Genomic DNA, 14,960 nt, shown 5'->3' with positions numbered 1-14,960 from the left:
GTATTCTGTTTGTTGCAGGTGCTTTTTCCCCTGATCTTCACAGGCCTTTTGGACAAGGTAGATGTGGAAGCCAGCGTTCATTCTGGAGGGTTCTCGGGACAAGCCGGTGCCATCAGATGGGGAATAGCCAGTTGCTTGCGCAGCTTTGTGGATGAGCAGATGTTGGAGAGGATGAGGCTAGGTATAAGCATTTTCTTTAATTTGTTATTTTACTATGAAAGGGTTATTTTAAAGAACTTAAAACATTACAAGGCATGCGGCAAAGAGGTAGTCTTTGCATAAATCTGGAAAAAAAACCCGGGTAAACCTGCAATCATAGGTCTTCATCAACATCTAGTAAAAGTGTGGATCATGGAGAAAATTCTGGATCATAGGAATTAATCCATCCATTATTTTAAAAAGGAGATGGTCAAACCAACCCTGGTAATTACAGAGGATTAACCCTTCTGAACTGCACTTACAAAATTTTCTCTCACATAATTTAGCAGGATCAAAACACTCTGGAACCACAACTTGGAGAATATCAAGGAGATATTTGCCCATACAGAAGCTGCCTGGACCAAATTTTCAGTCTGAAACTAATAATGGAATATTACAATTGCAGAAATAAACAGCTCTCTACCTCAGTCATTGATTTCAAAAAAGTATGTGCTAGTATCCTCGGTCTAGGAAGTCGAGAATAACGGCCGAGACGATTTGTTGTGCTAACCACACGACACCTTCGGGCTGAGCAGCAGTCGCTTGGTAGACCATGGCCCTTTGGGGCCGTTGTGCCATATTTAAAAAAAAATATATGATAGTACCCATAGACTTTTAAGAATCCTAAATTAATACAAATCATATTAACTTTAACCACCACATATTCCAAGATAAAGTTCAGGGGAGAGATCTCAAAAGCTTTTACAATAAAAACTGGCCTCAAACAAGGTAACAGATTATCCCCACTGCTTTTCACTATGGCTCTCAATTACATCAGGAAATTTTGGCAAAAGGAAAGCCCACCTACAGAGAGCTAGGAGTTGGAAGGAAGCGGCTGTGGCCTTAATTAAGATACAGCCCCAGCATTTGCCTGGTGTGAAAATGAGAAACCACGGAAAACCGTCTTCAGGGCTGCCGACAGTGAGGTTCGAACCCACTATCTCCCGGATGCAAGCTCACAGTTACGCACCCCTAACTGCAAATATTGGTAATTAAAAACCATCCTGCGATAAAAGTATATGCTCAATGCCAATGCAAGTAGGCCTACTACGATAAATGTGTAATTATCTGTTATACTAAGGTACTGGTACCAGTGCTTTTATGGACACGAAAGCAGATACAAATCTGATAAGACCCAGTAGTATTAAAGGGTATCGTAATTAATATTTGATCAACAGGGGACATTGGAGAATTATTTGTCACCTGTAACCTCAACCAAACGTATGATAGTATATTTGTATAGCCTGAATCTATCTTTGAATTCATTTTCACTATACTTCATTAGATCATTGGGCCAACGATGATATAATCCTGAGCTTGCATCCGGGAAATAGTGGGTTCGAACCCCACTGTCGGCAGCCCTGAAGATGGTTTTCCGTGGTTTCCCAATTTTCACACCAGGCGAATGCTGGGGCTGTACCTTAATTAAGGCTATGGCTGCTTCCTTCCCAGTCGTAGCCCTTCCCTATCACATCGTCGCCATAAGACCTATCTGTGTCGGTGCGACGTAAAGCAACTAGGAAAAAAGATTTAATCATGGTCATTCTAGATGATCATTTCTATAATTTCTTCGTCGGAAGATGATGAGAAAGCCATAGGAAATTTTAACAAACACATTATTAGCTGCCGATACTGAAGTACTGCGCATGCACCCACCAGGTTAACAAGGTTCAGGGCCCTCTTAAGTTAGCAGACGATTTATCAAACTGGTAAATGTATCTTATGTTTGTACAACACCAAAACACCAAACTGGTAAATGTATCTTACGTTTGTACAACACCAAAACACAAGTTAACCATTCGATACCGCTATAGGTTCGATATCTTATGTTCCAGAAACCGGGCATTAATGCTTGTATATTAAAAACCACAAAATGAAGTAATATACTACGAAAAATTCTTGGCCCCAAATTCCATAATAACGAACTTTCACACATCAGCAATGGAACCCTGTATAGGAAAACAGAAAGGATTGCCGACACAATAAGGAAAAGGAGAATTGACTTCTATGGCTACGTCCTAAAAATAGATCTGAAAAGGATAACTAAAAGAATCTTCGACTATTTCCGCAGTAGGAAAACCAAGCCAAACTGGTTTAAGAAAACTGAGAAGGACCTATGAGTGTTCCAAATTACAGAAGAAATGCTTGCAGATGGATCTGTAAAGAAAATAACCAAAGATAAAATAAAGTGGTTTCAGGATAGGGTGAAGCCCGAACGACTGTACAGAATCTCTGAAGAAGTGAGGAAGGCAAGATTTGAAAGGATGAAAAAGTACTGGGAGGACAGGAAAACACGACTCGCTAACCACTGATTGATCTTTCGTACCCCAAAGTGGCTGAAACTGACAAGAACAAGAAGTAATATTTTTTTTTATCCTTGCAAACTTTTGTATAATTCCAGCTGTAAGCGAAAAGAAAAAAAAAGTGATTTCCTTATGACTAACATTCTGTAAAGTAATTGTGATTTAACCAATTACTTTTACAAAAAAGTAATTTGTAATTGAAAGATTTCTCAAGGAACTGTAATCGAGCCCAATCACTTTTTTCTTGTACTCTTCCCATCACTGACTTTTTTTGTTGCTAGTTACTGTATTTGACTGCTTATTTGTTCTAGCTGGTCTTTTGACACGCGACTACCGCAAGAGAGAGAGGAAGAAGCCTGGACAAGCTGGAGCCCGCAAGAAGTTCACCTGGAAGAAGAGATAATCCCAATGTAATTGCAGAATTAGATAAATACAGTCTGTCATAATTGTGCAGATATTTCTGTTGTTATTTATCAATAGCAAACCAAAAATCCTTGGTGAATTTCCCATCATTAAAAGATTAGTAAAATCAAGTCATATATTCTGGCCAATGACCTAGAAGTCCAGGTCCAGGGTTCGATTCCCAGGCGGCTTGGGGATTTTAACTTTCATGGCTGGGTGTTTGTGATGTTTTCAGCATTAGATTTCATCTTAAGTATGGTCCAGTCCTTACAGCTGTGCAGGTCGCCTATACAGCGTCATTTTCTATAGAACACTTTCCCGTCTTGTCAATACTTTACATATTTTATTATACTTAATTACCGTACATGTTTCGAGAGCTAACTTCTCTCTTCTTCAGTAGTGCCAAAACATGAATTAATTTTTGGAATTCGTACATTGATACAAATATACCCATCATTTTAATTTGTGGATAAATTTAGTTGAAACTGAAGTAAGTAAAATAAAATTCCCCGGTCATCTGAGTTTTCGTCTTTTTCGTAAAAATTACCCTCAAGTTGGTTTGTTGGTTGTTTATTTTAAAGGAATTGGGTGGTTAAAATGGTTAGCATGGCCGAACGGGATTAAGAGGAGGAAATTCCGATTTATGTGAGAGGTTTAAGAAATATAGCAGACTAAAGGAAAGGAGAAATTTACAAGAAGAGAGCAGAAAATATATATATATTTTCTTTTTGCTAGTTGCTTTACGTCGCACCGACACAGATAGGTCTTATGGCGACGATGGGACAGGGAAGGGCTAGGAGTGGGAAGGAAGCGGCCATGGCCTTAATTAAGGTACAGCCCCATCATTTGCCTGGTGCTAAAATGGGAAACCACGGAAAAACATTTTCAGGGCTGCTGACAGTGGGGTTCGAACCTACTATCTCCCGAATACTGGATACTGGCCGCACTTAAGCGACTGCAGGTGTCGAGCTCGGTAGAAAATATTTTAGGTTCAACATAGTGACTAACTTAATAGGTGTTATTTATTTATTTACTTATTTATTTATGTATTTATTTATTTATTTTTACGAATTTAAAATTGTTCTATTTTAAAGTGTTTTACTAAATGACAAAGTACAGTAAAAGTAAATTTAGACACAAAGAAACATTTTATTTCTCTTTTAGATGTAAATAAGGACATAAGTTCCAGGAGAAGAGCAGATTTAAATAGATTTTATTCATTTATGATTTGAAAATTTATATTTTAAAGTTTGTAATAAATGACAGAGTAGGTAAGTAGAGTTGAAACACAAAGAAATACTATAACAATTTCATTTATATATAATTGTTCTGTTTATAAGTATATTTGTACCAATGTACCAAGTCCAAAGATTAATTGATGTTTTGGCACCGTTGAAGAAAAGAGTAGTTAGCTTTCGAAACATGTACGGTAATTATAAAATATGTAAAGTATTGACAAGGCGGGAAATTGTTCTATAGAAATTTGAATATAAGTCAATATGGACAGGATTTACCAACATGGTGAAAATAATCAATTCTATACAGCGTCAAGTCGGAAAAAAACCTGCACCAGGCCTCTCCAGCGGCCCCATGCCATTATTATTATTATTATTATTATTATTATTATTATTATTATTATTATTATTATTATTATTCCTTTGCTGGCGAGATGTAGTGTTTACAGTGCACTATGTCTTCTGGTGTGGGCTAGAATAAATTTGTTACTTTCATTGCCCTGTCTCAATCTCATCCTTGGCTTTGACATTATGAAAGTGACTGAGGTATGAGCGATGCTGGTAATACCATTCCTTATGCAGCCAGTCCCTGTTATGAATGGTGTGAAAATGTTGCTCATAGGGTCAGTTGGTGCATGCATTTCAGTGGGCTTGGCAGACTGATATGTAATAGCAACTTCTGGCTCAGTGAGGAAAGCAACGGGAAACTACCTCACTCCTCATTTCCCTAGTATGCCTCTTCAGTGACGGCTAGGCCATCTATGACAGCTGTTGGCGGAGCTGTGGAAGATCAAACCAGCCTTCGGGCTAAATACCCAACATACAACATACATAATATTATTATTAATATTATATTAATAATAATAATAATAATAATAATAATAATAATAATAATAATAATAATAATAATAATAATAACCTAGATATTAGGCCCCTTTAAACAACAAGCATCATCAACCAGGGAGAAAGAAGAGGTGCGCCCAGCAGCTAAAACCTTTCTGCCATATATTGCGAAGATAACTGACAAAATAGGGCAGTTACTGGAGTCCCAGTGGGTAGAAACCATATATAGACCAACAAAGAAAATCCAGGAACTACTTAGGTCTGCTAAAGACAAGTGCCATGAGGGGCATAACATTAGGACCTGTAGGGTATGCAATGCAGGTGGGCCCTATATATATTACAGAAAACAAAACAAGCCCCCTTTCAATAATATTTATAGATTTCAAGAAAGCTTACGACTCCATCCACAGACCATCATTATTAAAAATTTTAAGACATTTTGGACTTCACCCAAAGCAAATCAAATTGATTGAACTTACTCTAACTAATATGATTTCTAAAATTAGGTTCAGAGGAGAACTTTCTGAACTGTTCTTGGTAACAACTGGTTTAAGACAGGGTGATGGATTGTCACCTCTTCTTTTTAACTGTGCACCAGAGTACATTATGAGGGAATGGTACAAGAACAACTCAAAAAATATAAAAATTGGAACCCAGAAGGATAAACATACATTTGAACTGTCTAGGATTTGCTGGCCAATGATATTCAGGAAACAAAACAACAAATAAAATCTTTACAGGAAATAGCTCAAAATATTGGTTTGAAAATTTTGTTTGAAATAAACAGAAATTATGCTAACTCAGCTTCTACTTACAAACAAAATTAAGCTGGGAGACCAAGAAATAAGAATTGTAGAAAAATTTAAATATTCAGATGAAGTGATCACATATAACCTGAACGACAAACCAGCATGGCAAAATAGAATAGATAAACTGGTGACAGCACAGCATGTTACCAAGAATACACATAATGAAAAGTGTCTCTCAATTGCAACTAAATTGAAACACTACCTAACAGTCACCCAGCCACAAATAACATATGCAAGTGAAACATTATTCAAAACAACAAACACAGTTGCAATAGATAGAGTACTCAAGTTAGAAAGGAGGATAGTGAGGACCTGTTTAAATAAAAATTACCGGGCGAGTTGGCCGTGCGCGTAGAGACGCACGGCTGTGAGCTTGCATCCGGGAGATAGTAGGTTCGAATCCCACTATCGGCAGCCCTGAAGATGGTTTTCCGTGGTTTCCCATTTTCACACCAGGCAAATGCTGGGGCTGTACCTTAATTAAGGCCACGGTCGCTTCCTTCTAACTCCTAGGCCTTTCCTATCCCATCGTCGCCATAAGACCTATCTGTGTCGGTGCGACGTAAAGCCCCTAGCAAAAAAAATAAATAAATAAATAAAAATTATCAAGTAAACACAGTCTGGAGACTAGCTTCCACTGAGACAGTTTATAAAGAAATGGAACCTGTGACTTGCACAATGATAAAGAAACGAATATCATTCTTAGGCCATCTAATACGGTCACCAGAAAATAGAATCAGCAGAAAAATAATAGAAAAATTATGGAAGAGTAAGAGAAATAATATTAGATGGATCACAGAACTTAAAGAAGACATGAGAGAGTTGCATATTACAATACAAGGTTTAAAATACAAAACCAATACACTCAAAATATTGAAAGATAAACACACTAGACTACAGACACTACAAAACACAGCATCGCCACTTGACTGAAAGAGCATAACAGACATAGCCGGCTGGGACAAGCGGACAGATCATCAGTCGCTGAACACTCGCTGCTAGCAGGCCATGATATACAGTACAGCAACGCCAAAGTATTTTCAACTGCTGTATCTTATCACGCCTGGATACAGGTGAGATAAGGTGCAGATTAAAGAGATCCGTCATAATACACGAGTAAAGCAGTCGCTAAGTGAAAATGTAAGAACATCAACACTCAAATGGTATGGCCACGTAAAAAGAGTGGATCAAATGGGAACAGCAAGAAAATGGCTAGAAAAGGAACTGGAAGAAAGAGGAGTGGAATGGCACCAAGTTTAGAAGGAAGAAATGTACCTGGATAGACAAACATGGAGAGCGCTCTAGTACCGCACACAGGTGACTGGAGACGGTTAAAGGATGATGATTATGACGAATTCGTATTGATGAGAAGGCCATAATGTTTATTTACGGTTTTCTTTGTAACACTAAACACTCTACAAATTTATCTAGCATGTTGACAGCACCAAACACATCCTCATCAACTGATGACTGTCCTCGAATAAAGCTTCAGAATCTGGTCACGGCTTGACCAAGCCAGCAGGCTAGGAAATGCCAACTTACATACAACCCCCTACTGTCAACAGCTTGCTGAGTGTTTTTTAGTAGCCTAAAGCAAATACCGTATAGACAATACAGGACACTTATGGATTTAAACTTATTAAAATGGGCGACAGTTCGCAAGTGGCGCTCGTAGTGGCATGACCTGGAATCTCTTGCTGAATTCAAATATTAATGGAAATTCATATACAGAAATGGATAAATAAATCATATCTCGAAAGAAAGTGTTACAAAAATATTAACTTCAAAGTTGCCAAAGCAATTCTGGATAAATGAAAGAAGAATTACTTAGCAGGTTATTATTAAAGACTGAAATTAGACATATATTCAAGATATGGAATGCACTGCTGTGAAAGGGCTTGATCTTTCATTCATGCATTACTTTTTTTGCTTTAGCATTCCTGCCTGAACATTTACAGTTAAATTTGTTTATTCCCTCATTTAAAAAAGAAACATTGTATCATCACATTATGACACTTGTCAATAAACAGATCGGCACATTCCTGTTGTTTTCTGTTGGAAGGGGCAGTAGCATTTGATGTTTTATTTTTTGGGAGATTCTGTGTTGATGCAGATCACGGCTTTAATCTGAGGAGAGGGGATAAAAGAAAGAATTGCATGAAATTGTTATCGATAGTTATGTTTTGAGGAATTGTACAGTTAGAGTAAGAAAATAACATACCCTTCATAGTATAGTTGGGGATTTGTAAAGTCGCTGACCTGGAAATGATCTGAACATATCTTATAATTCTTATTCAGGTGTAACGTCCCTTCTCTCTTGTATACCTTATCCACGACACTTCTGTGACATTTCAAAACTCACTGATCACACCTAAAACAACACATCAGTATTGAAGGTTAACTGCTGCACTATACAATAAACTATGCTTATTATATTTTAAGTCATTTAAAATATGGGTCGTGCAGCTCAGAAGCTTAGAAAGTACTATAAAAATCTCTTTGTCACTGGAAGAATATACCATCACCATCAGTTTTCCACTCCAGTTGTCCGGGTGTGGTTTACGAGCTCTCTCCACTTCTGTCTGTCCATGAACCACTCTTCTCTCAAGACGACATCCCAGCTGACTCCTCTTGTTCCTATGTCCTCCTTCACTTGGTCCAGCCATCTCTTCCTAGGTCTTCCTACTGGTCGTTTTCCGGCCACGACTGTGTGTAGCCATTGTTTTGCTGTCCTTCTATCGTCCATTCGTTTGACATGGCCAAACCATTTCAAACGGGCCCTTGTCACTTTTTCATTCAGGGATGGGTACACACCAGCTTCCTCCCTTATTCTTTCATTCCTTACCCTGTCCCTTTTTGTCTTCTGCACCATAGTTCGTAGGAACTTCATTTTTGCGGCTTGTAGTTTGCTATCCACTTGTTGGGTTGTTGTGCAGGTTTCTAGGCCATACGTAAGTATGGGGGTGAAGTATGATTGGAATAGAATCTTCTTTGATCTTAAGGGAACTTGTTCGTTCCAGAGGAGGTTCCGAACTTGATAGTAAAACTGAGCTGATTTGTGAAGGCGGTTGTTAATCTCATGCTGTATTCTGTTATCACTTGAAATGATGTACCCAAGATATTTATATTGGTCTACTGTTTCCAGCTGTGTACCTTCCAGCATTATTTTTACTTTCTTCTTCTGCCTGTTGACAGACATAGTAACAGTTTTTGATTTATTTATTGTTAATCCGTGTGCTTTCAAATGTTCATTCCAGGTGTTCAGCCTCTCTTGGACTTCCTTCTCTGTATTTCCCCAAATTACTACATCATCTGCAAATGCATTGATGTCCATATTGTTCTTCTGCTTAATTTCTTTCATGACTTCATCCATGACAGTGATAAAACGTAAGGGTGAAAGGGTACTGCTTGTTGCACTCCTTTAGTGGTTTGGAACCAATCAGAATTACCGTTTCCTATCTGTACGCAACTGCAGCAGTCTTCATAAAGCATTTTAACTTTCTGGATAAGCCCTTTGAGTACATTTTTCTGTCTTAAGCATTCCCATGTAGTCTTCCTTGGAACACTATCAAATGCTTTTTCAAGATCCAAAAACACTAGTGTTAAGTCTTTGCCCTTCTCCCAGTGCTTTTCTAACAGTCTTCTAAGTGCAAATATAAGATCGGTAGTTGATCGGTGTTCTCTGAATCCATATTGTTCTTCCTGTAGTTGTGGTTCTATTATTTTCCTTAGCCTTTTTTCAAGTATTTTCTCAAATATTTTCAAACCATGAGACAATAAAGTGATCCCTCTATAATTGCTACATTTCTTCCGGCTTCCTTTTTTGAAGAGAGGTATTATTATTCCCTTTTTCCAATCATCTGGGACTTTCCTATCCTTCCATATTGCATTAATTACTCTATGAAGCCACTGTATTCCTATTGCACCAGTTGCTTTGATCATATCTGCACTGACTTCATCAAATCCTGTAGATCTTTCTTTGGGCATACTATTAAGGGCCGTCTCTACTTCCTTCCATGTTGGCGGACTCTCTTGGTCAGGCTCATCATTGCAGCTTAAACTGACCTGTGTGGTTACATCATTGGAGTCTTTCCCAGTACTCTTGTATAAATTATCAAAATAGGATTTCATGATCTTCCTTATTTCTGTCTCTTCCCTAACTATGTTACCATCTGGTTCCTCTATTGCTGTTATGTATTCATTGTCTCTTCTTATATTTCGTATTTGGTAAAGTAGTTTAGAATTAGCTTTGCTGTCTTGCTCTAGTTTATCTGTGAAATCAGTCCAAGCTTTCTGATTTTCTTCAGCCACAATTTTCTTTACTTGTAGCTTCTGATCTCTGTATTTCTGCTGCAGTTCGTTTACTCTGGATTCATTCCTTTGACTTCCTTTGTCTCTGGCTTTCCTGGTTTCATATTTCGCTTTCACAGCAATCTTCACCCGATTGTTCCACCAAGGAGTTTCTTTTGCCTTCATTTTGCTATTAGTTTTACCACAAACTTCTACTACAGCTCCGACAATACTTTCTTTGAATCTAGTCCACTCGATGTTGCCTTCTTCTAATGCATCTGATGGTAATTTATTGGTCTTTTTTTTTTTGTGTATTCAACTTGTTTCTCTGCCTTTTTTAGCTCCTATGTCTTGATATTTGATTTCCTGTATTTCTGAGGTCTATAAATTTCGGTGTGCTTTCTTGTTGCGAGGAGAAGTCTGTGGTCACTGTCCAGGCTTTCACTTGGTATAACTCTGACATCACATATGGTCTTTCCTGCTTCATTGTCTGATATAAAATAATCTATCAGAGTTTTAGTATCTCCATTCCAACTGTATCTTGTTAGTTTATGACTTAGCTGCTTCTGAAACCAACTGTTGTTTATTCTCAAGCCATTCCTTACACATAGATCTAGAAGACTTTCTCCTTCTGGGTTCCTGTCTCCATAACCATGTGGACCTACTACATTTTCATATCCAAGTCTGTCTGATCCAACTTGAGCATTTAGATCTCCCATTACTATGATATTTTACTCTCTTTCTATAGCTTCTTCTAAATCAGTTCAGAATTGTTCTTTTTCCTCTTCGTTACAACCAGTCTGTGGGGCATACACCTGGACTACTGTCAGCACGCTCTTGTTAAGAGAGATGTTCAACTTAATAATTCTTTCATTAACATATATTACCTCACTGATGACATCAACTTAATATAAAACCTACACCATTTTTGGCTTCTGTTTTATTTCCATTCCAATGTAGTTTGTATCCTTTTCTTAGCTTTCTTGTTCCTCTTCCCTTCCACTTTGCCTCACTCAGGCCAAGACTACAGAGGTTCCTCCTTTCCATCATATCTATCAGCTCCTCGCTTCTGCCAGTCAAGGTCAGGATATTTAAAGTTCCAATTCTGTGTTTAGGACTCTTTCTTTTGGGCTTCTTCTCAGAACATCGTACTTGAACATCAGCCTTACGGTCATCATACGTTGCAGATGTTTGGGAAGATGTGTCTATCCGGTATTTTTGCGTTCCAAGGCTCGTTTTGTAGTTGAAAGCAATCGATATAACCCTACAGTTGACTTGCTAAGCCTAACACTGCTGGGGATTTTCTGTCAGGGGTATTCTCCCTTAGCCTTTGGCAGTCCCCTACCTCACTGCAAGGCAGCAGCTGATGAATTTATGTGTCATTTCCTACACAAGGGTCTCATCAAACCTTCTGGGGGAAAACTCCTCCACCCGTAGCTGTTGGTCTTCCCCTAGTTTGTCGGGTTTGGTGTCGGCCGCCCAACCCTCGGCCAGACAGTCGCAGGTAGTACCGTCTACTGTCGCATACGGTAGCAGGATCACTCCTGACCTGACAAATATGGAAGAATATATATGTAAACATAATATCTACTATACTTACATTTCCTTGTCACGAGGGAAATGGAAGTAAGACCGTGAATTCTTGTGCACTTCACAATTATTACAGCCAAACACTGCACATATCATTCCACTCGTGATGAGAGGAGATTTAATTATTTACTGATTTAAATAACACCAAAATCTTCACAAACTAATGCATGCGCTCTTATGACAGGCTAAGTAACTCCAGGTCACACACACCACTAGACAGAGCTCTAATCGGTGTCTCTCGATATCTCACAGACTATCCTGTATTATCTCTACTGCATTTACCTAAACTATGATTTTAAACTGCTATGATACGCAGCTACTCGAGGTTGTGATGTGCAGTACCATTAAAATGCTATAGCATGCGGCTAGTCAAACAATATACTGTGACAAAAATTTACAGATTGCTTATGCTTGTGTAAGGAGATGACTTAAGTTCAGGTTCTTTCTACAGGAACTATTTTTATGTGCGAGATTGCATAAACGTATTGTTCTGCATTATTTTGTGTTTCAGAAACACACTTTATGCCTGGGCTTGACTATCCTTTGAGACACACATAGTCTCCCAAATAAACCCAGACCAAGCACACAATGTTTGTACTCTGCCTCAGCTGAACTTATGTCATGCGCGGCTGCTCCGCATTAAGCGCGTATACAATCTTATGTGAAATCTTACCTTATAAAAGATGCTGGAAGAGTCATCCTTGCTGGGTTATACAGGCATTGTATCTGGTAACCACATTCTGGCTGACGCCAGCAAGTTCTGCCACTGTAATGTCTCTGATTTCATTTCCCACAGTGTGTGAGAATTTGTCCAATACACTTTTTATTTCAGTTTATCCCATCACACACTGCACTTACTGTTGTCTCGAAAGAAAATAGGCCCAGTTATTCATCTTGCATTAACAGCACACCAAACACCAATCTTCCTATCATAATGAGGGACTTCATAAACACCATTAAGATTTTCTGCATACCAGTAGCAAGAGTTATGACAGGTCACATGACCACTAAGATGAAACCAGGCCTCATCCGAAAAGAATACATGCTGTGGGTCGAATAAACGATCATTCAATGATGCAAGACGCCACTCATAATATCTCACTCTTGTGGCTGATCAGCAGGTTTTAAACAACGTTAAAACCGTTCGTAAGCGTGCATGTTTTTTTTTATTGAACACTGAGCCAATAGTTTCAAATTTATTTACAATTACGTGAATCTGTGCTCGTGAAGGTGGCACTTCACCGGGAAATTGCTGAACAAATGCATCGCGTACCCGTCGAGCTGACTGGTACTTAAAATAACTTTTACATACAAAATAACAGTCTCGCCATGTTAACAGGTGAGATTGTGACTGGCAGTTGCTAGGTCGAACACATGCACGCTCCTTGCAGGGTTAAGACCTACGCAAGTGCCTCCCGTACTGCTGCTTAAATTTCGGAGAGAAATAATGCCGCTGGGTGGTCTGGATTTATATGAGACACCCTTTAGAAACATCCGAGTAATAGAATCTCGAGTTATAGAAAATACATAACATATAAAATATATGATTCTGTCGGGAAAAGAAAATCCCTTCGAGATATCGAAAATTCGAGTTATAGACGTTTCAGTTATAGAAGTTTGAATGTACAGTTTTTGTATTAGTGCAAGAGGAAAAAAAAAAAAAAAAAAAAAACGCACCTAAATATAATTTGGAATACATGGTTTTAGTACCTAATTCATATTTCTTAACAGGATCACACTCTCACGTAACCACAGGCCCATCTTGCCTTTCTGCACCTGAAAATAGATCAGTAGATCAGAACCAAACTTGCCTAACCACCATAATGTTTAAAATAACTTTCTGATTTACTTACATAAATATGTTGACAACCAGAGTTGGTCCTCTTCAGTTATATTCATTGCATTGCAGGGTCCGGCTCCATGGCTAAATGGTTAGCGTGCTGGCCTTTGGTCACAGGGGTCTCGGGTTCGATTCCCAGCAAGGTCGGGAATTTCAACCATTATTGGTTAATTTCGCTGGCACGGGGACTTGGTGTATGTGTCGTCTTCATCATCATTTCATCCTCATCATGACGAACAGGTAGCCTATGGACGTCAAATCAAAAGACCTGCACCTGGCAAGCCGAACATGTCCTCGGACACTCCCGGCGCTAAAAGCCATACGCCATTTCATTTTTATTTTATTTGTTTTTCATTGCATTACAGGTAGAGGCAACTGGTGCAGAAAATCAGTTGTGTGCTGTAACCCCCCCCCCCCCCCCTCCAAAAAATAAAAGTATTTAAAACATATGCAGTTCTCAAGAGGTTCTCCACTGAGTTTTCCATACAGAACAAAAACACAAACAATCCGAACACATATACACATTCCTCGCACAAAACTAATTAAACACACAATAACACCTGCAATGACAAAACATTCACAAACTCAGAAACACTTGGTGTGAGCACGCAAAAGCAAGACTTCTCAAATATTACCAAAATCAATGAAATAAAACCAGCAACATCATAATGCAAAATTACTTGTTATGTTGTTATAGTAAAATTTATATCTAGACATTTTGTAATTAAAGGAAATCACAATATCATGTCCTTATTTTGACAATATAAAAAGTATAATTTTTATAGTTCAATGGATTTACAAATGAGGCTTAAAAGACCTGGCGGGAACAGCTGATGGCTTCCTGTACAGTATTTTGTTTTCTCTTTTGCTTTGAGCGATCCCCTCTTAATACTATGGCTGAGTCCAGAGGGAACTACAATAGCCATCACGTTCTCATTTCGGTCAAAATCCAAGTGTGACCAGTGCTGCCTCTCTGTGGTCGAACGAAGAATCACTGTGATGTGATGTCCTGGCTGTTGTTTCCACAGCACAGTGGAAAAGTTGGGCACACATGTGCAAAAGGCAGGCAAAAGTTTAGAAATTCTTGCTGATCTGTGTTGTGCACAGCACCCGACGTGGAGGTCACCGACTAGTTACCTGTTTGTAAGGAGAGTTGAATGATTTCCTGTTCTTTGGCTGACATCTTTTTCACTGCACTGTATTTGACTGTAGATAACATTATTCAATTAATTTATTTTCAAATAGACAGTTTGCTGCAGCATTTCAGCACATAAGGTATGGCCGCCCCTGATTACAAGTAGCAGCAAATTTTAAATGAGAAAATGGCTGGTTGGTTTGGATCCCGTAGCTGTCAGTTTTCACTTGGAAGACAGTGGGTTTGAACCCCACTGTCGGCAGCCCTGAAGATGGTTTTCTGTGGTTTCCCCATTTTCACACCAGGCATATGCTG

General features: G+C 38.6%; 1 protein-coding gene across 2 annotated transcripts in view; it reads left to right on the top strand.

Annotated features, from left to right (window-relative positions):
• mRpS9 (mitochondrial ribosomal protein S9) overlaps positions 1-2,958 on the top strand; it is a 207,129-nt gene extending 204,171 nt beyond the window's left edge. The window contains exons 9-10 of one of the 2 annotated variants that reach the window (XM_067157001.2): positions 19-181; positions 2,813-2,958. In XM_067157001.2, coding sequence (XP_067013102.2) covers positions 19-181; positions 2,813-2,904 — 255 coding nt within the window. In that variant the 3' untranslated portion in view covers positions 2,905-2,958. Of the gene's footprint in view, positions 1-18; positions 182-2,812 lie in introns of those variants that run through there. The other variant, XM_067157002.2, reaches the window with a different exon arrangement.
• The last annotated feature ends 12,002 nt before the right edge of the window (positions 2,959-14,960 follow it).

This window comes from Anabrus simplex, chromosome 13, assembly GCF_040414725.1.
Source record: "Anabrus simplex isolate iqAnaSimp1 chromosome 13, ASM4041472v1, whole genome shotgun sequence".
In the NCBI taxonomy this organism is placed as follows: domain Eukaryota; kingdom Metazoa; phylum Arthropoda; class Insecta; order Orthoptera; family Tettigoniidae; genus Anabrus; species Anabrus simplex.
This window is presented reverse-complemented; position numbering and strand designations above follow the sequence as displayed.